Source organism: Scleropages formosus, chromosome 15, assembly GCF_900964775.1.
Source record: "Scleropages formosus chromosome 15, fSclFor1.1, whole genome shotgun sequence".
NCBI lineage: Eukaryota > Metazoa > Chordata > Actinopteri > Osteoglossiformes > Osteoglossidae > Scleropages > Scleropages formosus.
Window position 1 is genome coordinate 12,568,162 of NC_041820.1, and position 27,146 is coordinate 12,595,307.

The window sequence follows — 27,146 nt, forward strand, 5'->3', positions numbered from 1 at the left end:
CGGAATGAAGCGCGCACACAGGGGGCGCTGCGTTGCGAAGGGGGAGGGTGTCTCTCGCGGAGCTGGATACTGACAGCGGCGCTGCCCAGTTGAAGGCTTGGATTTCTCCCAGCAACCCCAATCGTCGCTCTGGGGGGGCTTGGTCGCTCGAGGTGCTGGAGTGGCGGTAGTAATGATAGTAGCGATCGTCGGGGCTCAATTAGCTGGTTGTAGTATGACATTTAGTGGGAGAGGGCTGCATGCTTTGCAATTTGATTACTTTTGTCAGCTGTGTGTACGACTGTAGAACGCGGTGCAGAGACAGACACGAATCTAACTTGTCGAGGCGGCAGCGGAGCAGCAGTCGGAGCGCTGAAGTGAAGAGCATCGCGAGCGATGCAGTCGTCCTCGATGGAAGGATCATCGTCCAGCGAAGGTGACCTGTTTACGGTGAAGCACGAGCTAAGAGATGGTAAGCTGACCCTGTTTCTCTGGGCGGCGGCGGCGGCTCATGCTGCTGGGAAAAGCTCGATCGCGACCGATCCAGCAGTTAGTTCCGCGGGTCGGCGGCACCGTGACCGTGGCGTGGCGTGGGGATCCGCTCGCGGGCGTTTAAACAAGATTGTGGGTGCGCGCGGAGCGTGAAAACTGCGGGCTCCGAAATAATGGCAGAGAACGCGAGCGCTGCTGCCTGATCGCTCAGTGGTCGCATAATCATATATGATATATCATATCATATCATATCAATTATCATAGAGCGCTGGCTGCGTATCGCCTCCAATACAGCGCCGGCAAAATAGCCCGAAGTTCAATCGATGAATATGTGAAAAGCAAAACGCATGATTTTCTTCGCAGTTTGTGTCATCGGTGAGTCAGTGTAACAATTGTAGCGCTCGAAATGACACGTCGCTCGGGATCGCAGCGTACGGTCCGGTCCGCTCCGGTCCGGTCCGCTCCGTGTATCGGTGGCCCCGGCTGGCAGCATTGCATCGACCGTCGGACCAGCGGATCCGCACAGCCGGCTGGATTTGCGATCGGCCATCGGGTGTCACATCATCGCCGGTCCGGTCGTGCTGCAAAAGCCTCGTCTCGGAGGACTGCGAGCCGAACACACTCACTGTGTGTGTGCCACCAAGTCATCTCAAAAATATTGAAGAATCAATGTGTGCTTGTTTATTGCTGCGGTGTGTGCTGATGATGATACTGGGTTAGTGCTGTCTTTCGCTGATTCTTATCCGTCAACCTGGCAGGGGGGGCTGTTCAGCGCTCTGAAAACCACTCGTGCAAATTACCTTGGGTAAGGCGTCAGGTACATAGTAAATAATCTGAACTTCCCCTCCAGTACTCTGTGCAGAAGCCATCTTTTCGTGCAAATATTTTTTTTTCTGTATTTTGATTAATTATGGCCGGGACAGCTGCTGGGATCATAGTGGTTAAGAGGTGCTGCCTTTGGACCCAAAGGTCGTAGGTTCGATTCCCACCTCCAGCTGTAGTTACCGTGAGCAAGGTACTTACCCTAAATTACAACAGGGAAAAAAAAAAAAAGTTAGCCAGCTCTGTGTATGAATGGGTGAATAAATTATAGGTAGATTAACATTGTAAGCTGCTTTGGAAAAAAAAAAAAAGTGTCAGCTAAATGAATAAACATAATAGATCAGATTAAACAGCAAAAAAAAAAAGATCCTTGGCAAAAGACAGTAAGTACATTATAAGCCATGCAAGGGGTGCGGCAATAAGAAATTTGACACCAGCCTGCCCTGCGCATGTATCTTGACACCATGAGGTTTGACGAAGTTGATGTATCCTTTACCCACACATCTCCGCCATAGTCAGTGATGGTAAACTGATCCGTACTGTTGGGTCTGAGATGAACAGGCGCTAAGCAAAGATGGGTTACAGGCAGGTTCTTGGGTGAATTGGGTGATTCATGGGACATATTGTATGTGGGTTACTCTGCAGGCCGTATAATGGCTGCAAAGTAACCCGCACCCCACACATGGCCAGTATGGAGCACACGCACGGAACGTTTTACCCACAAGGACTGTATCTGCATACCCTGTTGACCCCGTCATCGGCACATGTGGGAAAATTTAGTACGTGTGAAGACGGTTTAGAAATTGTGGCAAAAGTTGCTCTTTCACTCCAGCTGAGGTATCCCTGTGGGCTCCATGTGGATCTGGGCTGTGTAACAGTAATTTTGGTTCATCTTGAAGTCGTGGGAGTTGACCATCTGAGGGTATTATATTTAGGATGAGGACGCAAGTCAGATTTACATATGATGAAGTTCAAGGGCGCCACACTGTTGCTGTGTATTTCATTTGACCTTTTACCCGGAACAGACAGGATGGATTCAAGTCCAGAACTGGTGAAGGATGATGAGCAATTCATGTGATGTTCGCATTCATCTGTAAACACAGGTATATGGCTGCATGGTTATAATTATTGCCTTTGCAACTTTTTCCTCCACTCTTGAATGCTTTCGACTTTCATCGGGCATGTATGTGTATTTTATCTGCCGTATGCCTTGGAGACAAAACATGCTAAATAAAATATTGCAGCCTTGATTTGCTTGCTAAATACTGGGAACTATATTTGCTGTAATGTCATTGATGGAAGGCATTTGTGCATAGCTTTTTTTGTGTGTGTTAACGGAAGATGACAGTCTGAAATGAGCCCGTTTGCTTTGTTACAGATTTTAGACTTTATTGCACCCTGGGGTCCTCCTCCTTTCATTTAATTTGAGATGAATTTGCTCATAGCTGATTTTGCCCAAAGCTGAACATCCATTTTACAGTGTACACCGATGCAGGACATACGAAAACATTTTAGACTCGGGATGAAAATATTTTTCATTTTTGAAGTTGTTTAGTTATCAATTAAAAATGTACAACTGCGTACCCACTAAAAATAGAAGTCTAATAACATTTAAAGAACATCAGCGAAGAATGAGTCACTGTATTTTCTACTCATATACTGTGCCTAACCAGTTAATTCATGTTTAATTGCCACCCATTCCTAAATTATCATAAAATCAGAGGCACTGATTGTGATAATATCAGAAGCATGCTCCACAGATGGAGCAATTATTAATTTCAACATTTTAATGCAGTTTACGAGAACGTAGATATGGTCATTTATCAGTTAAATGTAATTTTCTTTTTTCCATATCTCTCCAGTTTGGAAATAGCATAGGAAATAGCAGAGTACATTCTTTTATCTCTGGGCCAAACCAGAACATGCTGTTCTTCACAATCAAATGTTCACAATGTTCTTTCACCTTGTCCCCATTAAGCCTTAAATCCTTCAGCAGGAATTCCTGTTCCCTGATGTTCATGCCCCCTGGCTGGTGCCACACATCTGCTCCAACCCAAATCAGGGACAGAGGAAGAGGTTTCTCCATGAACTAAAGGCCTTAAACCTCTCCCGCGTCCTCTAGTTTCTGCTTGAAAAGCACATTATTTTGATGTAAGCCTCATCTGTTAGCATGATGCATTTCTAGTGACGGTCATCGTTTGTGTTCAACACCCAGCTTCTCGGCGAGCTGAAGAGTTCACGGTTGTCGAAAAACTTGTTTTGTGACATTTTTGGCATTTGATAGACCCAGTAGAGCTGGTGATGGCACTGTAAGGACTGAGTCTAATTCGACAGTCAACTGGCTCTTGACTGTTGAATTTCCTGGCTGGCGTTTGTTTCACCGATTGTAGAAGAAGAGCAGGTGAGGATCTTGACGGCCCTGGATCCTTGCTTGTTGTGGACAGATGCGTCTTTATGTGCTTCAGCCAGTGCCTTTTCACGGCCCCTTTGAAGCCTTACGTGAGCAACATGACGGTGGGGTCCCTCAGCAAAGCCTTCAGCTCCTGCCTTAGTTGAGTCAAGCATAATCTTAATATTTTATGCCTGCCACCCCCACCCCCCAGTTTTTCATGTTAAGTAAGTCAAACTACATTTGCTTTTATGTTTCGGTGAGCTTTTTAGGCAGCTTTTTATTCAGTATATTAACTTTCTTACTGATGTTCCCTTGTATAATTTGAAGAGGAACCGACGGGCAGCGAGGAGAAGCCAGATTTGTGCTGAAACACTTCAAAGTTCCTAATTACAGACCTGGCTCAGCTCCACCAAATACATTTTAAACATGCACATATTTCTAAGGTCCGAGGGAAATTTTAAAAGAATTATTAATAGATATCGATGCTTGAAACTTGCTTCAAAATGCCTTGACAATCATTTCTTCACCATGTACCTGACACCATCATCCAAGATAGCTTGCAGTTCCTGCGTTCCAGAACAGGAAGTTACAGAGACTTACAAAAGTGTTGCATCACAAAGCTTGTTATTTTAACATCAGCTCAATCGCTTTGGGCGATGTGTCCAAAACAACTCGGCTATCGGCAATAAGTACCACCGGCACGTCAAAATCCCCAAAACGTCTGGGACCGTGAACGTGATACATCGCTGTTGACAGCGCCATTGCGTAGACATAATTGAGGATAAGCCTTGCATTCCTGCTCTGCTGTTCTGCCTTAGAGTATGTGGCGTGTTGGCGAAAGGCTGAGAAGGCCGGAGCGAGGGGAGCTGCCTAAACGCGCCGACTCGGCAGCACCGCTCCGGTTGAGGCAGGCGGAGATGGGGAACGTGGCTCGGAGGCCAACCGGTTGGCAGAGCCACGCGGGGAGAGAACAAAACGAGACGTCGAGAACAACACCCGCTCGAGGTTACTGCTCTCCGAAGGGTTTTGTCTGAGCGCCGGGTGCAGGAAAGACCGTTTTGGAGACCGGTGTTCAAGCCCAGAGCTGACCGGCGATGGGATGGGTTGTGTTAAAGCAGGCGCCACCTTCCACGCTCTCGCGACTGTCTTCACGTGCCCTTCTCCTCACTTCTGCTCTTCCCTCCTGCAGAGCCGCCTTCAACCTGTCCCTCCCCAAGCGCCTTGGGTCTCCTTCAGTGTTCCTGCGCTCCCTCAAGGACAAGAGTGTGTTACCGATAACGCCGCGGTCTCTGCATTATTGCTGCTATGGTCGTGTCTTGTGTCGTCCTCCAGTCTGTCCCCGGCGGCTTTGTGCACCCATCAGCGAGTTAACTTGGCTGTGTGTGTGAGGGGGAGAGGGAGGGGGAGGAGCTCAGGGCTTACAGCTGACCTAAAAATGTGCGTTTTCTTTCCCGAAGGCCTGCGGCGCTTGTCGGTATTATGCAGTGCAAAGGTTTGCCATCGTGCAAACTAACGACACGTTCGCTCTCAAGCGGCGGTAACGATCGGACGTATTCGTTTCCGCAGTCGTGGGCCGAGATGCGCTCGATCGAGTTACGAGAATGCGGCACGTTTCGCGCAAGACCCCTGCTTCGACTTACGAGGCGCCACTTTGGAATTTTGGAGACGTTTGCATTCACGTTTATTCATTTGGCGGAAGCTGTCCTCCAAGCCGTCATGCAGTTGTTAGTAACTAGTATTTCGTTACTCCGAGATGACTTAAGACGCTAGGTACGGCGCATTAAGCACTGCAGTGATTCACCGAACGATACTGCAGAGCAATATAACACGCGCACAAACGCACGCTTAGAATCGCCATCTAGAGTCCATCTGAACCACCACAAGTCTTTCTTTGAGCTGTGGGAGGAAATCCATGCAAACATGAGGGGGAATTTTTAAGGGGGGCATTTAAATGTATATTCATTCTATTCCATGTTGCATTTTTTAAATAAATAAATAAATAATTAAATTACTTACTCATTTGCTTCTGGTAACCTCTTGTCCTGGCCAGGGTCACAGCAGTTTGGAGCTCATTCTGTATCATTAGGTACAAGGCTAGAATGGGGGGGTATATCCAGGATGGGGCTGTAGTCCATTGCAAGGTGTACACACACACACACACACACACACACACACACACACACACACACACACACACACACCAAGCAATTTAGACTGACGAACGCATGTGAAACGCAAAACTGGGCCACCCGGAGGAGACGCACGCTTTTGATCTGTTGTATTACTATTTAACATGGTGGGTCACGAAAGAGCTGAATGAGTGCAGGTAGACAGACAGTCATACAGTATTACAGAGTATTAACAAAGGGGGAATTGTCTTGTTATGTTACGTTATGGTAACTAATGTCAGCTATTCAGCTACACTGCAAACAGACACGCGTACATTCCAACATAAGCACTGCTGGACAGTAGTAAAAATGGAGAAATTGGAACACGTGTCATACCCGGTTGCAATTGCTGTGTACAGTATGTATAATTTAAATGGGGAAAATCATGACTAGTTTCTCAGATTGAAAAAGTCACCCCCCCCCCCCCCCCCCGTTCTTTAATTAAAATAAAAGTGGCCTGAACTATGAAGTGATCATTTGAACACAACAACAATCACCTCCATCGAAGCTCTGCAGCTGATACACGCTGCTGCTGCACAAGTTGTGTTTGCAAAGCGTTCCCATCTATCTGCTCTACTCGTTTCTGTGCACTGGCTTCCTAGCTGCTCAGATCAAATTCAGGACGCTGGTTATTGTCTGCAAAAGCATCAACAGAACTGCTCCCAGCTATTTACAGGTCTCGATCGACCGCTAGGCCCCAACCAAACCGCTTCGCTCATCTACTTCTGCTCGCTCGGCGGTCCCGCGCACGAAAGGTAAAGGTTCTCGGTTCTGGGCCCGTTGCGGTGGAGCGACCTCCTCCCCCTGTCGCTCAGAACTGCTGAAACTCTGTCTACGTTCAAGAAGGGTCTGAAAACTCACCTTTTCCCTACTCGCTTCGCCCAAGATCTCTCCAGCTCACGTAAGGCGTAAATGTTCACGCGCCCTAACTTTGCGATCATCCCCAGATGAGCCTTTAAACAGCCGCTGCTCCTGTATCGTATGTAAATGTTTGTGGACGTTTGAAAAAAAAATGAGGGTGATCAGGAATCGTCTATTCTGAGTTACCTACTCGAGTCTTGCGAGGAACATCACATCGGTTCATGATATAGTGGAAAGAGAGAAATTAAGTTTACTTAAGAATCACACGTCTGCAACTATGTCTCTTTCTCCTAATGTAATGTTCAAATTGTATTTCTCTGAGATGTACGTCGCTTTGGAGAAAGGCATATGCTAAATGAATAAATGTAAACAAGACAGCAGCAGCAGCATGTGCTTTTTCTTACAAGCAGCAATATTTAATTGTGCTGTTGAGGATAGTGTGCGTTTGATTCGCAGTCCATCTTTGCATTCCGAATGTTTCTAAAAGTGGAAATGTGGCGCTTAATTTGAACGTAGATTTTGCTGGGTTGGGCTTTGCAGGCTTTGTAAAATGTTTGGTGACTCTGTTTGTATCGTTCATTTCCCATGGAGGCTCGCAGCCACGGCTCGCGGTGAGCGTTCGGCTTGCATCGGCGTTTTCGCTTGTGGTCGCACGAGGTCGCCGCGGCGCGGTGGGCTCCAGGCCTCTCGACCTGAAGGCCGGGCTGCAGATCGTATCGAACATCCTGCCAGAGCTTGCGGCAGCAGTGCTGCCATCAGCTCCCTGCAAGAGACCTTTTTTTTTTTTTTTTTTTTTTTAAATTTTTTTAAATAGCTGGGGAGGAAGAGGATTGACCACAGCCCAGTGATACTGCGGATGCATTTGCATGACTAGAAATGGTGTGCAAAGTGCTCAGAAAATTTTTAACCTCGCATATAATGTCTGAAGTTGCTAGTGTTTTAGTCCTTCAACATATGTATATTAAAAAAAAAAAATAAAGTACTGTATTTATGAGGCCAAGGTCTGGGTGAAGACTAGTGCCACTAGAATATGAAAAGCACTGTAATAACATATTTGATAACCTCTTCTTTCCTTTCGTCTCTTTGATTCATGCATTTTTTGCGTTTATGATGTCCGTTTGATACAGGTAACTTATGTAAATATTAAGATCAGTTTGGAAGACACCAGTTAATGTGGTCAGCGTGTCTCTGTAAGGAAACATGAGGGGAGCAAAACCTGCAGAGGCTGGAAAGAGTTGAGGTTGGATTCGAACCCGCAGCCTAGAGACTGTGACAGGAGACGGCTGCTCGCTGTGCCGGGTCTGGACCGGCGCGTGGATGTACGTGGTTGTGATGTCGGCCTCCGCGCTCTTAATCTGGTCTTAAGATACGGGATTAGTGTTACGGAGAGGTCGGGTTTGAGGTACTGATAGTGTGAACCATCTCCTTTCCCTGCAGCTAACCTGACGGGTCACGTGGAGAAGGTTGGAATCGAGAATTTTGAGCTGCTCAAGGTACTGGGCACCGGAGGTAAGTACCGGCAGGAAATGATGCAACGGGTACAAACGTAACTGACCGATGTGGTAATCCTATGCGATTGTGGTACTGCTCTCGGCGTCAAGGAAAAGTTGCGCTGCTCTGTAGGTTTTCTAGCCTTTGAGTGGTTTCCTTCGGCGCATCGTATACTTAGTCCGTACCGTGGGGCTCAGAATTTGCCGCGTCGTGGTTGCGACCTGTCGAAACCTTCATTCCTGTACTGCTGTGCAAACCCAATAAAAGGTAAAAGGTTAAATAAAAAGTAACATTTTCAAAATAGTACGTATTAATTAACTGAGATGTAGAAGCACTTCCAGATTTCTATTGTTGCGATGCGGAGATGTGGAATTCTGGGTTTTGCGACGGCTCCTCCCCCGGTGGCCGACGTGCTCTCGCCGGCAGCCTACGGCAAGGTGTTCCTGGTGCGCAAGGTGAGCGGACACGACGCCGGGAAGCCGTACGCCATGAAGGTGCTGAAGAAGGCCACCATCGTGCAGAAGGCCAAGACGGCGGAGCACACGCGCACCGAGCGTCAGGTCCTGGAGCACATCCGCCAGTCGCCCTTCCTGGTCACGCTGCACTACGCCTTCCAGACGGACACGCAGCTGCACCTCATCCTGGGTCTGTTTGTCCCGCCGGCTGTCCGCCTCTCCCTCCCCGTCTCGTAGCCCATTAACTGAGGGCGCAGAATTGGAACCGGGAGGTTGCTAGATCGAGTCCCTCGAGTCCCAGAAGGGCTGTGCTGTCTCTCTATCCCTTTCGTCGCGATTACAAAGTGCGGTCAGTTCTTCTATAACTGGTCTTTTAGTTGCGATGCAACTCGGCCAATAAACAGGAGAAACGTTCGCGAGTGTGATTTAGGACTAATGTCATTCCGAAAGTTCACACTGCCTCCTTGTGTTTGGTTGTTTATTTAGCGTGTACTTTTTACCTGTGCTGTTACTCTTAAACGTGGCTGGCCGTTCGATAAGAGTTTAAATCAGTGCTCTGGTGGTCAGAAGGCTCGAAAAGAAACGTCGTGACGATTAAACAGGAGTTGGGTGTTGTAAAGCGCTTTGGAAGGAACATTCTTTCCTTATTTTTACGCCCTTTGTTTTTTGCAACGGATTTTGGTTTTGTAGGTTTTTCACTATATTTCGATTCAATTTGGGATATGCCATACAGTGTTTTTTTTTTTCCCACCCAAACCTCCTTTTCCCTGTTAAATCTGCTGTTTTCATGACACAAATGGGCACAATGATTCACAATGCAGTGTTTCGCAGGAACATGTTGTAGGCAGAACTCGCTGTGCTCCATTAGCGAAGTTTACTGCCAAAGAGCAGCGTTCGGCACATCTGTGACGACAACTCGAATTCTTTGCCCGATTTGAAGTTCTCGTAGATAATTGCGTTTCTTGCTCGCCGAACCGTTTGTTGTGCGGTGGCTCTTTGCGCGTCTCTTGAATTTGTGACCGGTTTAAAAAAGCAGCGCAGCTCATTACGTGCTCAATAAAATATTAAGCAGAATTAAGTATGTTTTTTGGAACTGCAGCTGTGTTGGGGACTATCTTCTATTAGTACTTTACTTTCAAGCATGTCTAAGTGCGCTGGTGTGCTTATTTAGTGAAATAAATTATTGAAAGCCTCGATATTATGAGGCCAAATAAGACTAAGCGAAGCTGCAGTGTTTTTCATTTATCAGAGGTAATCTCCATAATTAATTGTATTTATTTTCCAAAAACGCATGTCGTGTTATCATTAATTATTGTTTAGCTGATGTCTTTGTCAAGGGAACTTACTGTGTTAGGTTTGTATAGTCAGGTTATGTATAACTCCCCCTTTGTAGAGAGGGGTAATTTTTACTGGAGCTATTTGGGGTAAGTACCGCGGTCAAGGGTGTTGGAGAAGGACGTGAGATTTGAACCTGGCCCCGAGAATTGGGAGGTGATGACTCTGATCAGTAGGCCACCTGCTTTAACATGCCAGTTAATGAATAATACCAAAGATCTACAGGCCATTGCCGTGCGGTATGATGGCGGTTTGCGTTCATCTTCGTGCGCGTTAGTCCAGTTGAAGTGACATGAGCTCAACGTACATTATGGACTGGAAGGAAGGGTGGCGTAAAGCTCTGGCCGCGGTCTTTCCAACTCGTAGCCGCCCGAGAACGTGACCCTGGCCTGTGCCGCGCCCTCACGCCAGGCCGTTTTTGCAGATTACGTGAGCGGCGGGGAGCTCTTCACGCACCTGGTGCAGAGGGTGCGTTTTGCGGAGCAGGAGGTGGCTCTGTACGGCGGAGAGATCGCGTTGGCCCTGGAGCACCTGCACAAGGTGAGCGCACCTGCACGGGCACGGGCCCTCGTCCGAGCGAGTTTCGAAAAGGGCACGTTGTGCGAGCGTGAACGATAACGCGCTTTTTATATGAACGTGTTTTAATAGCACTAGTTCAACACTGCAGCAGTGAAAATACGTACCGTGATTTTTTTCTTTTTTTTTTTTATTTTTGAGTCATTCATTTCCTCGAGCGATCGGTTTCTAGATCCCTCGGCTCCCGTTCAGCCGTAGAGCGGAAAGCTCAAAGTAGTAAATAAAATTTTTTTTTTTTTAAGTCAGTGATTAGATGATATTTCAGAACAGACGGTTATCGCATTGTGTCGGATGTGTGAAAATACCCTCCGAGGCTCCGTGAGCTTCCGCTGTTAATGAAATGAAAGGCAGCGCAAACAGTTCCATCAGAGCGCTCTGTGTTAAATGTGGTCTGTGGCCACACGCTGTCCTGATGTGGCCCCCAAAGAAGGCTTTGTTCTCAGGGAGATTTTACAGGATTATGCTCTTTATGCACCTAAGACCACGTTCACCACGCTGCGCCACATTGGCATCTAGCAGCTATTCTCCCCATTCGTTTTGCACGATTTCCGAAATTGTTTATTCCTTTCACTGTAAGGAACAAGGGAGTAAATATGAATATAAGGCCAGTATCCCATCGCTGCGGTTCCCTCTTGCTTTGCTTTTGCGCCTGGCTGCGTTGGAAAATCTCGGCCGTCTCAGACGCCGATATATGAACACCCCGTAATGTCTTCGTGTTTAATCATTCCGTCTGATGTTGTCCTTAACGCTACGCCGACGTTTCGGCCGGACATGCATCCGTTGCCTTAAATATGGTACTGGGTTAAGATGATAAAAGGTCTGCAACCGTGCGATTCGGAGCCAACCTGTGAATAGGTGATTCCCATCTGTGCGGAATAATATTTAAGTGGTGTGTGTAGGAAACAAACAGTCCATCACTTATTTTGTTACAAGAAAGTTATGAAACGGGTACATTATATGTCAGTGATGAAATTAGCATACAATGCTTGTTGGTTTTTGCTCACTTTAGTCACTAAACTGGAATGTTTATTCCCACCATACATATATACACATTATACTCTTCATATTTAAAGGCAACGGTGTTAATCATGAGTTGAGATTGACAAAATACTTTTTACAATTAATTGGTTAATTGATCGATTGATACACGACAAGATATTTTTCCAAAACAGTCACAATACTCCACCTAATCTTATTGAATGTGAATGTCCTCTTTTCAGCTAGGGATTGTTTACCGAGATCTGAAACTGGAGAACATCCTGCTGGACTCAAACGGCCACATTGTTCTCACCGACTTTGGTCTCAGCAAAGAGTTTGATGATGTAAGTATTAAAATAAATGCTGAAAGTAAATCTTGCTGTTTTCCACTTGATTTCAGTGATTTGGGAACTGCCATTGCGATAATAACCTCAGTGGTTATTAATAGCGTTAACTTTCATGGATGTATTTCAATATGTAAGATCACACTTGTACAGTAAGTATAAAATTTATAATTTTATTTAGTAGTGTTTCTTTCATTTGCCAATTTTAATATAAAAAAGATTAAAAAAAAAAAATCTTTTTTCTGGCTGAGGGTATGGTGGATTTTGCTGCCTTTTCTCTATCATTGTAAAACGTACTCTTTCCCGCGTCTCCGTGTGGTCGTCTGTCAGGCCGAGAGAGCGTACTCCATGTGCGGCACCATCGAGTACATGGCTCCGGAGATCGTGGAAGGCGGGCAGGGCGGCCATGACAAGGTACTGCTCTCTATCCTCCCGTGGGTCCCTCCATCATGGGCTCTGCATTTACACCTTTCCTTCTGCTGAGCTGTGGTCTCGCATGGCGAACTCGTGCTTTTCGTTTGTTTTCCTGTCCTCTGCTGGTGTGGGGGGGATTGCGTGGCAGGCGGTGGACTGGTGGAGCCTGGGAGTGCTGATGTACGAGCTGCTCACAGGGGGGTCGCCCTTCACCGTGGACGGCCATGAGAACTCCCACACAGACATCTCCAGGTAAGAGCTGCCCTCCTGTAATCCAGCAGGCACTGTGTGGGTCTTTCTCAGGACCTGTCCCGGCCGGTGTCGTTGGAATACCTCCTGTCAGGTTTTTTTAACTTCAGTATCCACCCGCTCATCCGTCCATCAACTCGCCCCAGTTCCACAATAAATCCTGGAAAATTGCATCCTGGAGAGGACTCCAATCCATTGCACGGTTCTCTCTCTCTCACACGCACTCATACTTTCTCACGCACACTAAGAGCTACTGTCTACAGAGTCTCCACGTCGCATGAACAACAGGGTAATTGGAGTAGAAGTTAAATAATGTAAAAAAAAAAAAAAAAAAAAGAGTCAAACAGATGAATAATCGAACCTCTTCCATCAAATGAGATGTTAAAATCACATTTCTCACTAATCTTACAAGCGTGACTCCCACTAGGTTTAACATACAAACCCTTCAGGCCTATTTGTGAGCCAACACCATATTCAAGGGAAAACAAGCATCAAAGCCGTGAAGCATTGCAAGATGTATTATTTATGGGGAGGCGTATGAGTCACTTTCATAGCAAATGCTTGACATGACTTCTATTACTTCTATTTTGGAATCCACACGTAGATATTTATTTATTTATTTTTTTCTATCTATCTGTCAGTATTGTTGTGTACCATATGTCATTCTCATTAAACAAAAGTTGGATGCTGGAAAAATATCAGGGTGCCTGTTATCGTGATACGAGTTCTTCAAAAATGTATTTAAATACATCAGAATTGCACAAGTGCTGATATTGTTTAGTTACTAAACCTGTGCCGTAAACCTGTACGTGCCTGCCTGAAGCGATGGAGTCCATGCAAACTTGTACCTCTTGTTACAGAAATCCAGGTTATAGATTTTTAAAGATACAACCATTTCCGAGTTTATCTTCGACTGAGCTTTCTCCGCTCTTCTATTTTCTAAGGTTTCCCTGTTGCAGGGGAGCATTTCTCACTTTTATGTTTTCCGCCACTAGTCTGCAGTAAAATGCACTCAGAAGCGGGAGAGGAGGAGGAGGATGAAGTGGGGAAGGGGGTGTATCACGAAACAGAGGGTGCTCTGCAGCATCTTGAGGATTTTCCATACCGATTTCATTCAGAATATTTTTATGTGATACTTTTATCCAAACATTTACGGAAACTACCCAGCAAACAGAGGTACATGTCTTATTTTTTATTGCTAAACCGGAAGTGGCCTGATAACTGACAAACATGTTTGTGTAATAAATCGGTCACTTCCACATTGTCAGTAATCAGGATTTTGAGGTGAAACACGTTCCCCAACTCGCCCTACTTCCTCTCCTCCGCTATGGTGCCTGAAGTGCAGAACGAACAGGTGAAGAACACGGCATTGTCTTTGCATGCCTAAAGCACGCACAATGTAGCGAACAGGACAGAGTAAACATGCATTTTTTTAATTTACAGTCATTTTAGAGTGGACTTTAATGTTGCTTCGTGTTAATAAAAGATAATAAAATAGACTGGTGTCCAATTCGTTCTGTTCCCTGTCCTATGGCCAGTGTTTCCAGTATAGAGGAACACTGAAACCCTGCATTGTATGAACTATTGATGCAAATATAATAAAGTTTTATTGCAAATTTTAGCTTCATTATAGCTTTAGCTGACATTTTTAACGGAACCTAACTTCTGAATAAAGTGAGGGATTAATCAGTATATTTAATTGATCAGGATTTAGTAGTTAAACTTGCAAACACTTCCAAGTTATGAACAAACCTCCAGTCCCAACTGTGTTCGTAAGTTGAGGTACGAGTGTAGATCTGTGTGTGTTCACTGTCTGGGATTTACATGGAAGATGCCACAGCTCTGTCCGCACTGCTGCCCATGTGCTCAAACATTAACGAAGAGCAGACTCTGTCAGGATCCAAACTTCATGTGCCTTCTTGGTAGGGCAGGACATCTCCAACCCACCCTTCTAATCTCATTTTATTGATGGGAACACCTCACTTCAAATATCTGTTGGAGAAGCTACTAGCCTAGAGACTTGCATACGTTTTTCCAACCTGGGCTGTGCATGTCTAATGTTCAATCCCCAAAGGCCTGAAGGTTCTAAAAGAGTAATGGATGAAAGCTAAGAGAAAACTTTTCACCCTCATCATCTCAATGATTAAATGACCAAAAAAAGAATAAAAACGTTCATTTGACAGAGATGAGAACTTACTGGAACCTCATACCTTGAAAGCATAGCCAACAAAGTCTCAGTAGATCATCATATCTCTAAAGATCACCTGTCTCTCACTGCCATTAACAATCCCAAGGAGGATCCTCAAGAAAGACCCTCCCTTCCCGAAGGACATGGCACCGCTAGCCAAAGACATCATTCAGAGGCTGCTCATCAAGGACCCCAAGAAGAGGCTGGGCTCTGGGTCCTCGGGTGCCGAGAGTGTGAAGGGACACCCGTTCTACCAGGTGAGACCCACTTAGGCACAGGAGACCTGCAGTGTGCTGCATTATCCAGCTCTTTTACCATCTTACAGGTGTAACGACAATCTCCCGGTCCAGGCTGAGACACCAGTGCCATTTTCCTTTATATTCCTTTGTCTTACTTCCTAGGAAGAAAGAAACCAGGTTTTGAGTGTACCTTGCAGTGTAATATATTTTTAGGCAAACAAATTAGATTTATTTGTATTTTCTACCTTGTTCTCAATTAGCTTGAGTTATTTATAGATTTTAAATATTATTCACAATGGTTTAAAGTATCGTCAAGCTCTGTTATCCTGTGACACACTGGCACTCTGTCTAGCGTGTACCTCGATTAGTCTAGTGCCCTGTGTTTCTAGGATAGGCTGCAGACTGGCATGGAAGTTGAAATAAGGAGTTTCACAGTATGTAGCACTAAAATTTTTGTTCTTGCAGAGGATTAACTGGGAGGACCTGGCTGCCAAGAGGGTCCCGGCGCCGTTCAAGCCCGCCATTCGGGACGAGCTGGATGTGAGCAACTTTGCGGAGGAGTTCACGGAGATGGAGCCCACCTACTCCCCTGCTGCCCTACCTCAGAGCTGTGACCGCATCTTCCAGGTGGGCTTTACCGCCCGCTGGTTCGTAGCGGCTCCGTGAGGTTGCTTTACACCAGCGATCTCGGCCGTGGTCTTGGAGAAGCCTGATGGTTGCTGGCTTTCTACCTCCAGCGTCACCACTGAGAGAGACCGCCGAATTGGTTCAGTATGGTAATTATTACTGCACTCAAGTGCTTATGTTCCCAGGCGGAGGCTGCGCACGTTGGGGTCGGCCAGAACCACGTCTCTGAGTCACTACGTTGAAGGATTAGGTGGTAGTTTTGTGGGTGGCCACACCGCTAAGAATGAATGGACTGAAGCAGAACTGTATGACTCAGTCCGCAGAAGGTCCTCTGGTTTTTATTTTCCAAGTTTTCGTGGCCAGATTTTCCCAATTAGGAGTTATTCGAATTTAAACAATTCATACATTCAAAACATTTGTTAAGGCCCTCGGGGAGCTGACTTTGTGACCCGTGTCTTGAAATATGCGGTAGACCGCTAGCAACATTTTCAGTGGAATTTAGCATCCCTCTCTGTTTTCAATAGAAATGATAGAGCTTCCAGATGAACAGTCCTGACTTCTCAAATTGCTGTGTCTTGAATAGCGAATATAGTGCATCGTTCTGTGCCTCCCCACTTTATGAAAAGTAATTATACTGGCTGGCATTTTGCACTTCGGCATCAGATGTAGATTGTCCACAATAATTAAGTTTGAACCGTCCTATATTTTGACCTCCTTAGCACTGTTGATGCCAGTCAATTTGACGCTGAATCGTCCCCTCATTTGCTTTCTTTGATCGCACAAGTTTTGCCCGATCAATAGGAGCGGCGGGGAGAAATAGAAGGTTGCGGTCCGCTGGAATTGCTAAAGTCTGCCGTAATTATCTCCGCAGCTTTTGACTGCTCTTCTTCGCATTGCCTTTTTCAAGGCCCTTTGCAGACATCAAAATATTTATTTTTATTTATTTCATTTTTTTTTTTTTTTTATTACAAGCATTTGCAATTACAGAAGCCCATGTCCGTGATTTCGATTTTTATTTTATTTTTTTTTTTAAATTTATTTCAGCCTGGATTCCTTTCTGCCTTCACGCAAAACGCGAACCTGAATGGCGCTTGGCGGGCCGAGCCGTCGCTTATCAAAGCGGGGCAATCAAGGCACTGAAGTGTGGCAATTAGGAGTGTCTCCTCCGCCATCATGCCCCCCATTCCCCGTTTACACCAAGCAGCTGTCTGAAGTGGGGGGGCTGCCAGTTTCTCAAAGCACCGGATCGCTGCGTGCAGCTGGGGGGCGGATGAAAGGGGTGGCATTGTAACCCCAGATGGACAAGGAAAGGCGCTCTTTCACTGCCTTGAGGGCCTCGGCGCTCTGCGCTTGTTAGTCAGAGCCATCGGCGCTCTCGCCAGTTCCCCTCGCACTTCTCTATTTACATAACCGAGACGTGTCTGAGGACTAAATATATGAGTTCCATTTAGAGCTTTGCTTTATGCTACTTGTGTTAACTTGATCGTATTTCTTTTTAGAGAGTGAAATACTTGAGGAATTAAATACCGCTGTCATTCAGTCATCAATAACTGCTTATCCTAATCCAGGATTGCGGTGGCGATCCAGAGCCTGTCTCGGAAACACAGGGTGTGAGGCGGGGTACGCTCCGGACAGAACGCTAGAGGATTGCAGAGCAATCTCTCTCTCTCTCTCACACACACACACACACACACACACACACACACACACAAACAGTATACACACTTGGGGCACTTTAGGGGCACCGCTTCACCTGAAACGCACGTATTTGAACTGTTGGGGGAAGAAACCATGCAAACACGGGAAGAACATTCAGACTCCACACATATTATGCCAGATTCGAACCCACAGCCCAGGAGCTGTGAGGCACCACTGTGCCACCCTTCTGCGTTTATGCCGGTTTAAAGAGTAATAAACCATCAGTAGGGAAATACTCCTGAAATACTACATATTGCTCTGTAAAAAAGGCAAAGACATCACACCGCTTTGTTTCTTTGCTTTCATCTCAGCTCTCTCAAAATCTGTATTGGATAGTTTAGTTTTTTCTTAAATCCAAATGCAAAAGTAATGAATATGAAACGATGAAGAGTTGAGAGAGTGTATGTTGCCCTGAGGTGCACCAAGCAATTTTTTCCCCAGATGCTGCAGAGCAGGTAGTGAGTGAGGTTACCATACATCTGCTCCCTTTGGATGCGGAGGTCACCTGTTCAAATCCCACCTCCTGCAGTAGTACCCCTAAATAAAGTACTTACCCTGAACTGACACAGTAAAAACTCTCCGGCGGTATAAATAGGTAAGTGTTGGGTAGGTAGCTTAACGTTGTAAGTAGCTATGGAGAAAAGCATGAGCTAAATGAATAAAATGGTACATCTGTGATTTAATGAAAACTGCCAGTGTTCAGTCCGCTGCAGGCTTGCATCAAGTTCTTTGAGGTCACTGTGTCTGGAGGCCCTTTTTCGTTCATCTGACCGACCTAAGCGCTCCCTACGACCATACGGTCTACTGAATCAAGCTGAACCGGTCACAGCACTTTTTCCACCCGTGTGCTCTTTCTGAGGCAGGGGTACTCCTTCGTGGCTCCCTCCATCCTGTTCAAGCATAATGCGGTGATGGACGACCTGTCCCAGCTGCACGAGGGCTCGCAGCGTCCCGGTTCTGCTTCCGTGGCCCGCAGCGTAATGATGAAGGTAAATGTACCAAGGGTACGTGGAGGGATTGTGGCGGTTTAGCTCCGAGTCATATGTTCGCATTGAAGACCTCTGAATTCGTCCAGCTCAGTCCAACAAGGAGTCTTTCTTGTTCTTTTGATTCTTTAATGTTTTTCTGTGATGGACTTGAGGGTAGAGCAGCTTATACACAACCTCGTGCCTTACAGCTCACTTGATAAATGGCTATTGGAAAGGGATGGAGGGATGAGTGATTGTAAATGAAAAAAGTGTGACGTGCCGACGTCCCAACGCAGGACTCTCCATTCTACACAAACTACGAGATGGACCTGAAGGAGACGCCACTCGGGGAGGGGAGCTTCTCCATCTGCAGACCGTGTACCCACAGGAAGACTGGACAGAAGTATGCTGTGAAGATCATCAGCAGAAGGTAGGTGCTCTATGAACAGCAAAGGTGGTTACATCACCGCGACAGAGGACCGTGCGCCTTAACCGCTCATTCTTTACTCTCGACATCTTCCACAGGATGGAGTCCCAGACACAGAAGGAAATCGCGGCCCTCAAGCTGTGCGACAGCCACCCAAACATTGTCAAGTGCCACGAGATCTACCACGACCAGGTTGGCGGCATGGGCCGGTTTCTCACGTCCGCAGTTTCATTTGCGTTCGCAGTGACCCCGCGCTTGGTGCTCCATCCAGCAGAACGGCGAGAGGTTCTGACCGGGCCTCTTGAATACGGAGCCCCAGAAGCCCCCTTCGGGAATCGTCTCTTCACAGTAGCTTGTTGTGTAGCTCTGCAAATGTGCGGAAGTAGGAGTCTGTGGTTTATTCGAATACCGAGTCTGCTTTCACAGCCCGCTGATCTGAACGCGACCCCGCTTCGCCGCCCGAACCACATAAGTACATTTCTACTGAGGCTGAAAGCACCTTATTCTTTGTCTGTTTGTGTGCGTTTCACCTTCGCTCACGCGTGTTCGCGTGTCATTTCAGAGCATATCCTTGCGCTTTGCTGTTTCTCTCCGATTTCTGACTCTCTGCGCACCTGCGTCTGCACACACGTGTGCCTGTGCTTGCTTGCAGCAGAAGGAGCGGGAGGGGCCGATGGGGTCCGCACGGTCGATACGGATGCATTTTCGCACTCCATCCCTGCCCCAGATCCTCTTTGTCGAGATCGCAGTCCTGCCACGTGACAGCGCTGCCCGCTTTGCCCTGCTAATGAGAACGACGCGCTGCCCGCTGCTTCTCTGACACTCATTCCCTCTGCGCTCCCTTCCGCTCCATGTGCCTTTATTTCCGCACACGGTCTGCGGAGATTTTATTGCATTTATCGTAGCCTCATGCAGCGGGGGAAAGAGTGCGAATGTCCGTTCTTGTTAATAATATTCCTGTGTTTTTGTTTATACCGCTGGAACACGTATCTTTTTAATTTAAATAACATATCCATCCATTTGCATCAGTCCTGTATTGTTAGGATGTTGGCAGTCCAGACTCTGTTCTGGGAACCACAGACTTGTGTATGGAGTTTAATTGTCAGGACTGAAATGCTTTTGGGAAGGAGCCAAACGAGCGTATGTGACCCAGGCTACCTGTACCGTGGTGTCCTGCCCAGCTGCACACGTACTTGGTCCTGGAGCTGCTGCGGGGTGGGGAGCTGCTGGAGAGGATCCGCCGCAAACGCCACTTCAGCGAGACCGAGGCCAGCCGTATCATGCGCCGCCTGGCGTCGGCCGTCAGTCACATGCACGACGTGGGCGTGGTGCACCGAGACCTCAAGCCGGAGGTGGGCATTCCCGGAGACGCGGGAAAACAAATGAGTAACGTTGCGAATCCGCTGCGCGCGTTCAGCTTCGTATCTTGCGCAACCAGTTATTTTGTTTTTCCGTAAGAAATATTGGTAATTTGATCCCCTCGGATTGGGAACTTGCTGTAACGGTAATTTCGTTGAAAGAATTAGCCCCATTATGTGAGGGAGTGGGGTGTTAACAAACCGATAGTAATGCTCCCACGACAGATCACATGCTGTTTTGCAGGCCATTTGGGAGTATTTCTGTTGGTGTGACATGTATGATATGTGCAATTATGTATAAACTGTGTCATTATTTTACAGTATTTTCTAGCATCGCAGAGTCGTACTAAGGACTGCAGAGAGGAAGGCGTATAGCCAGTTTATGGCTTTCAAGTGCGGCCAGTGAGAACATTACTTAGAAACAAGTATATTTTTTTGTTCTTACGTTATTCCTCTTAATTTTTCCAGAACCTGCTGTTCGCGGACGAGAGCGACGCGTCTGAGATAAAGATCATAGACTTTGGTTTCGCCCGTCTCAAGCCGCCTGACAACCAGCTGCTGAAGACACCCTGCTTCACGCTGCAGTACGCGGCACCCGAGATCCTCAAATACGACGGTTATGACGAGTCGTGCGACCTCTGGAGCCTCGGCGTCATCCTGGTGAGGGCCGTCCCCCCTTCTGAGCCGTTCCTCCCGGTTTCGCCTGTTTGCGCGCGCTCCACACATGAGGCTCGCAGTGTGTATTTAGCGACAGGCGAGAGACACGGTAATAACACGTAATGAAAACAACGAAGGAATACCGTGGAGTCGCACCTCACGTGGGGTTCGGGGGAACCGACACAGTGCGTAAAGCTAGAAATGGCACATAAATGGTTCGCCGAGTGACCCTTCTGTTGCCGACATGCTGAGGGGCATCTGGAGAGGGGTACCTGGACGAGTCGAGTCCCCGGGAGAAGTCCCACTCCAAAGAGCTCATTTGGCATGCAGCACGTTCGGAGGTGTTTTTAACGTGCGGAAAACCATCGCTGAATATTTTATCTCGCAGGAAAATCGCCTGCAAAAAGCTGAGACTTTCCAAATTAAATGTGCATAAAATGTGTCTTTGCAGCACTTCTCATCTTTTCGTCTCTTGCCACTTCTCTTGAAATAGTTTTTTGTGGATGACTGGCCTATGTCACCACCAAGCACCCAGCGAGGAGCGTAAAGCAGCCGGAGCACTCGGTGCACAGCAGCTTTTTGTGATGGAAGTAAGGAGTTATTTAGCCAGTCATTTTACTGTGTGATGCTGGTATTTTCTCATGGGGCCCGAATGGGGAATTTGGCCAGTTCTCTGGGGAAGGCTAGTCCTCTCTAGAACCCAATGTAGTTCATTTAATGGGTTTGGTGCATTTTACTCTTTCTCTGTTCAGTGTTTTCCAGTCTAGTGTCAGGTGGTGTGGGTTTCTAATCCCATGTTTTGACTAATGTTTTGTTTTAATGAAAGTGCACCTCCGTCAGCTTTTAATGCTAGCCTCTAATGAGGATTAAATGTGATTATCCAAATAAGGGTCTTTCCTAAACCTTCATATTCAAAGCTCTTTAGTTGGGGTATTATTTTGCCCATTGAGGGGTGTATTAATTTTAAGTGATTAATTGTAGCTACAGTTTAGAGTTTTAGGCTTATGATGGATAAAAATATGTTCAGTTGAAATATAATTGTATAATCTGCAATTAATGCTTTGGCTGATAACTATCTGGTTATTCACTGATGTGGTTTGATGGTGTACAGGTCTCAAAATATTATAACAACAGCAACAATTATAATAATAGCAGTAGCAGTAACGATGTGGTGGTTTATGACAGGCCAGCAGAGTAATTTTGCAGTGAATGAAGTTCACATAGCGACGTGCTTGTGTGCTTGGCTGCTCTTGGCTGCTCTTGGCTGCTCTTGTGCACTGGGATCTCAGTAGTCTGTGTCCTGCCCACTGCCTGGGGCGGGAAGGGGTGGGTTGGAGTGCTGCAGTGCGCCGCCGTGATATAACGCGTCCAGGCAGGCTTGGTGCCGTGGGCCTGAGTACACAGTCACATGGGCAATAGATAAAGACAGGGAATAAAGAGTAATTTGCCCGGAACACAAGTTAACTCTTCTGAGGCTTGATGTTTGTCTTTGCAGGAGTCGCTTTAGAAGAGTGTTTTGTGTTCTTTTGCTGATGCTCTTTTCAAAACCCACCCTTGTGCTGAACCGCGATGTCGGCTCTGTGTGCTACCAGACTGAGCACAGGGGTTTCCTTGGCTTCCCCCGCAGTACACCATGCTGTCAGGACAGGTGCCCTTCCAGTGTCAGGCCAAGAGTCTCACCCAAACCACAGCTGAGGAAATTATGAAGAAGATTAAACAGGGAGACTTTTCTTTCGAAGGAGACGCCTGGAGGAACGTATCCCAGCAAGCCAAGGACCTAATTAAAGGTGATGATGGCGTTCCAGGTATTTTTGCAGTGTTGCAGCAGTGCTTTCTTTACACTAGTGTCAGTCTGTTGATGGATGTAAAGCCCCAGTCAGAAATGTGAGTACATCTGCTTGAAACCAGATTGCCAGAGCCAAAAAAAACACTGAAAATACATCTTTGGGGAGTTGAAGCCAGGCTTATAGACCGGTGAGACAAAATGTGAAATATTTGGATATGGCTACCTGGAATTTGTGAGACACAGAGAGAGTAAAGGTAGGAATTGTGTCTCTATGGGTACCACTGTCCATCGTGGAGGAGGCAGGGTCATGGTCTGGGTTAGTTTCCTGCTCACAGTTAGTGATCATTACCAAGTCCATTGCTATTATAACATACTTTAGAGGCATGTCATTCCATCAGGGTTATACCTAGTTGGACAGTCTGTCATTCTTCAGTAAGATACCAACCTAAGGCACACATCAGAGTTGTGCATGAACTATCTGGTGAAGAAGGAAAGTGAAAGACAATGCAGATTAATGACCTGCATATAATGTGTTGTTAGTAATGAAAAAAGCTTCTAGCTTGTAGTTTCTAGCTTATATACTCAAACTCTTCACCGACACTTCATAAACCAACACATGGGCCTGACATTTTCTTGGTGTGTTGCTCAATGTGTTTCCATCTGTGCTGGCCTCTACCCCAAAGAGCTGCTGACCGTTGACCCAGATGAGAGGATCAAGATGTGCAGCCTGCGCCACAACGCCTGGCTCCAGGATGACGGCCAGCTACCCTCCGGCCCTCTCATGACCCCCGACGTTCTGGGTTCCTCCACCGCTTCCGTGCACACCTGCGTCAAGGCCACCTTCAGCGTAGGGTCTTCGCTCTTGTGATGAGTGTCATTGGCAAACGACCTGAGAGCGCAGTCACATGCTGCACTGCTTTGCTTATCCAATTGATCGTGGCCTATTTATAATGTGATTTCCTTTTCTAATTGGTGCTTCGCTAAGCTTCGGTGCGTGTGAACACACTGTAAGAGCTGGTGTTGAGAGTCCTTCGGGTCTTCCAGGTGGACATTTACTGTAGGGTTCCAGATTATATCTGAATTTATAGCAAATAACTGAAAAGGAGAAAATAAATTTAAGGACATTTATTTTACTTGAAAGGTGTTGCTTGCTGTCTTTGCAGTAGGCGGAGCACTGCTTGCCAAAAGAATCATAGCAGTACTATGATGGTAGTCTGCTGTTTTGGGGATCAATGGAAACCGCTGTCTCCATCGTTGGTCCACCGATAAAGATATTAAGAGACTGATACAGGACGTAGTGCTCATTGTCTGCCTGCGATGGAATGTTTTTTCAGCACTTTGGATGCGTTTCTATACATGCTATTTCTCAGGTTCCGTTTTTCCTGTGTGCCCATCCTGCCCCAGGCCTTCAACAAGTGCAAACGCGAGGGCTTCCGACTGCAGACTGTGGATAAGGCTCCGCTGGCCAAGAGGAGAAAGATGAAGAAGACCAGCACCAGCACGGAGACACGGAGCAGCTCTGGAGAGAGCTCATGCTCCTCCTCCTACTCCTCTTCGCAATCGCAGGAGCAGACCCCTCCACCTAGGAACTCCACCCCAAGGACCGGTGCCAGCCCCCTCGCCCTCAGCCTTGTCCCAGACATCCGCACAGAATGCGGGCGATGTCCGGCCAGCAACATTTTTAATTTTTCAGAGTGAACTGAGGGAATGACCAAACCCACCCTGCCAAAAAAAAAAGAAAACTGCAAAATGACACTGGAAGGTTATTTTTGTCACATGTGGAGCAAGACGCACACTTCCAAATGCACAATCCCTTGGAATCCCTCCTCCAGCATTCCTAGCAATAGAGGCGCCATCGAGCGGGGCTCGGGACCAGTGGATTCGGACTGGCCCGGAATCTCTGTACTGGGCTCAGTGTTTCTCCCGCTCCATGTTCAGGGACGGGCTGAGAGACGACATCTCAACTGCATCCACGCAGATTCACAGCTTACTCCGACAGGCAGAAATGCGCTGAGATGTTCATTCAAAAGCATTAATCATATTTAGAAGCATAGATTCTAAACTATGATCAGGCTTAGTGTATAGGTCTTATAATTTATTCCTCTCTAGTATGCGAGGAAATGAGTGTTTGTTTTGTTGAGTGATTGATTCTGCTTTGTCACATCTTTAGGTTCATACAGGTCAGGCCTTGTGGCGCTCAGGTGTTTATGTGAAGTTGTTTCTTAGCACAGACAACAGTTCTCATATAGTGTAGATAAGCTGTGTTGTAGAGTTCCGTAAGTATAAGATACTGGACTTTAATGCTTATACATTTCTGTTATCTGATTATTGATTCTGCTTCATAGTGTTAAAAGAAAGGGAAATTTATCTGGATCTATCATAACTTGAGATATTTATGTCTTGTAATACAGAAAGATAAGTTTTAAAATATATATTTTTTCAGGCTAGGGGTACTTTGCCATGGATGACCTATGGATGCACTTGGCCTTGCTTTTCAAACTGTGGCTCAAGAAGCTGGTATCTGAGTCTGTGCTGAATTATTGACATGTTTCAGCAACACTTTGATCAGAATGCGTTTTCCCCCAAAGAGTGGCTTCACCTTGGGGAGCAGTGTAGAAGATGCTGATGACAGACTTGGTGGTGGTCAGACATTGACATGCGGTTAGTGTATTATAGACAATCCTGGATCCTGAGGGCTGAAGAGCTGTTAGCTGCCAAATGTTTAGTTGCGCATAGTCAGTTGGCTCCAGTACTCATCAAACTAAAGCAATAATCTTCAAGTATTTTTTGCTTTCACACAACAGTTATGCAGTTTCTTATGCTTTCATGCGCTGATGTTACACTGGGGGTACGGATGGTGATTTTATGTCTCGACATCCTCACTGATCACATCGAACCTGACGTGGAAATGGCGACTGTTAAAAGCATCTCAACCAGGGACGACAAGTGCGTCTCGGAGTTATTTCAGACAGGACGCAGAATTTTGACAGACCAATGTCAAGATTAGGGAAGTGGAAAAACAACTGTGATATGTATTGGGACTTTGTCCCTTCCGCAAGGCAGCTGAGTAAACTACGTTTTATAAAAATTAAACCAGTAGGGCCAGGTATGGTGTTTTTTCACACGAATCAGTTTCTATGCAATGGCTGGGCGATATCATTAAAGCAGTCTCAGCTGAAAGCTCATCATTGTTTTATGGGTTTTGTTAAGTGTCATAAAGCAGCAGAGTCAGTGATTTATTGTTTGGCCAGAGTGTTAGTAGATGTGGTGGGCAGCGGTCAAGGTTAACAATCGCTTGTTTACATAAGATGAAGACCCAATTAAAGGTCGTGTCCCAGGCCCCCATTTGGAATTTTGAGGGCAGACTCTGAATTTCAGTTTCTTGTTAAATGCACAGGTTTGACCAAATACTAAAAAAGTAGAAAGCTGGGTAGAGAACTTAAGCCTGCAGTCAAAACCAGGCCTAAGCTGTTTAGTGTCAAAGGCCACAGTCCGGTTCCTCTCCCCGCCAACAGACACCCTGACACGTCACATTAGAGCTCCGCTCTCCCTCTCGGTCCGTCTCACACCGGTCCTCTTCCCGCCTCGTGTGGAAGTAAAACAAGTAGAACAAAGAGGCGGTCTTCTGTCCTCGGCCGAGCCGGCCGCTGGCTGCGAGATGGGCCGCGTGAGTGTGTTTGCCGCACTGATTTTTGATGTAGAGGAGGATGCCGAGTCCCTCCCCAAGCACTCGGAGGCTACCGTGGTAAAGATGGAAATCCCGTTTGTAAGGGTTTGAAAGGGACACGGTACTTTGGAGTTTTTTTAATACCTCGGGGATGGGGTGCTGTTTTCGTTTCTCTTGCGTTGTTTTCTTTCAGGTCTGGACTCGTGTGTTTGTGCACTGATTTATTCGCCTGCGGATGCTCTGTTCTGAGCTTCGGAACCGGTAAAAGAGAACAAAACCCGCTCTAAATTCCAGGTTATTTGTGAGACTGTTATTAGTTCATCGATGCTGACAACTTGGTGGACTTGCAAGGCTTGCGACTTGTGCCCGAGGCACGCGTTTGGCTGTCTCGGCTGCTGCCGGTGCTGCGCAGCGTTGACTCCTTGTTCCGTTTTCAGTGTCTGCGAACGGGGCAGCCGTTTACACACCGCTAATTCAGAAGACGACAATCAAAACGGTGTGCTCTTTTACCGGAATCTTCTTCTCGCTTTTACTGATGCTGATCCAAGAGAAAAGTCCCTTTAGTGACGTCCGACAGGTTGAGAACAAAGCCATTCTGGAAATGTTTGTCAACGTTTCTTAAAATGCTTTTCGGAAAAATAATTTGCGCAGCAGTGTGAGCCCGGGGTGTGTAAATGGTGCAGGGGTATTAGCGCGTTAATGGTTTGGTCCTTTCGTAGCTCCTCCTCTCTGCTCTCAGCGACACGGAGACACAAGGAGGTTGCGGAAGGGCGCGGACGAGATGTGGCCTCAGAGCTCAGAGCTTTGGTTGACGGCCCCCTGTCCTCCCAGCACCATGTTACTACTGGACCGGGTTCAAGTCCGACAAACCAGCAGGTCCTGTGGATTTCCGGCACGGATCTTTTACCGAACTACTGAGAGAGAGAAAAAAATTGTTTTCATAAGACTGGATGCGTACATAGGGGGGCGCGGTGG

The 27,146-nt window shown here is 46.7% G+C and overlaps 1 protein-coding gene across 3 annotated transcripts; it reads left to right on the plus strand.

Annotated features, from left to right (window-relative positions):
* Window positions 1-75: 75 nt before the first annotated feature.
* rps6ka5 (ribosomal protein S6 kinase, polypeptide 5) lies at window positions 76-27,146 on the plus strand. Of its 3 annotated transcripts, XM_018732842.2 has the most exons (17): window positions 76-451; window positions 8,152-8,223; window positions 8,632-8,850; window positions 10,420-10,535; window positions 11,792-11,893; window positions 12,224-12,307; window positions 12,456-12,559; window positions 14,851-15,001; window positions 15,449-15,610; window positions 18,172-18,297; window positions 18,573-18,706; window positions 18,802-18,895; window positions 19,885-20,055; window positions 20,530-20,721; window positions 22,346-22,505; window positions 23,188-23,351; window positions 23,909-27,146. In XM_018732842.2, the coding sequence occupies exons 1-17, from the start codon at window positions 376-378 to the stop codon at window positions 24,200-24,202; spliced, it is 2,421 nt and encodes an 806-aa protein (XP_018588358.1). In that variant the 5' UTR covers window positions 76-375; the 3' UTR covers window positions 24,203-27,146. The 3 variants fall into 3 exon arrangements, with proteins under 3 accessions (XP_018588358.1, XP_018588368.1, XP_018588376.1); XM_018732852.2 differs by lacking the exons at window positions 22,346-22,505; window positions 23,188-23,351; window positions 23,909-27,146 and adding an exon at window positions 21,212-21,361; XM_018732860.2 differs by lacking the exons at window positions 76-451; window positions 8,152-8,223; window positions 10,420-10,535 and having other exon boundaries at window positions 8,711-8,850.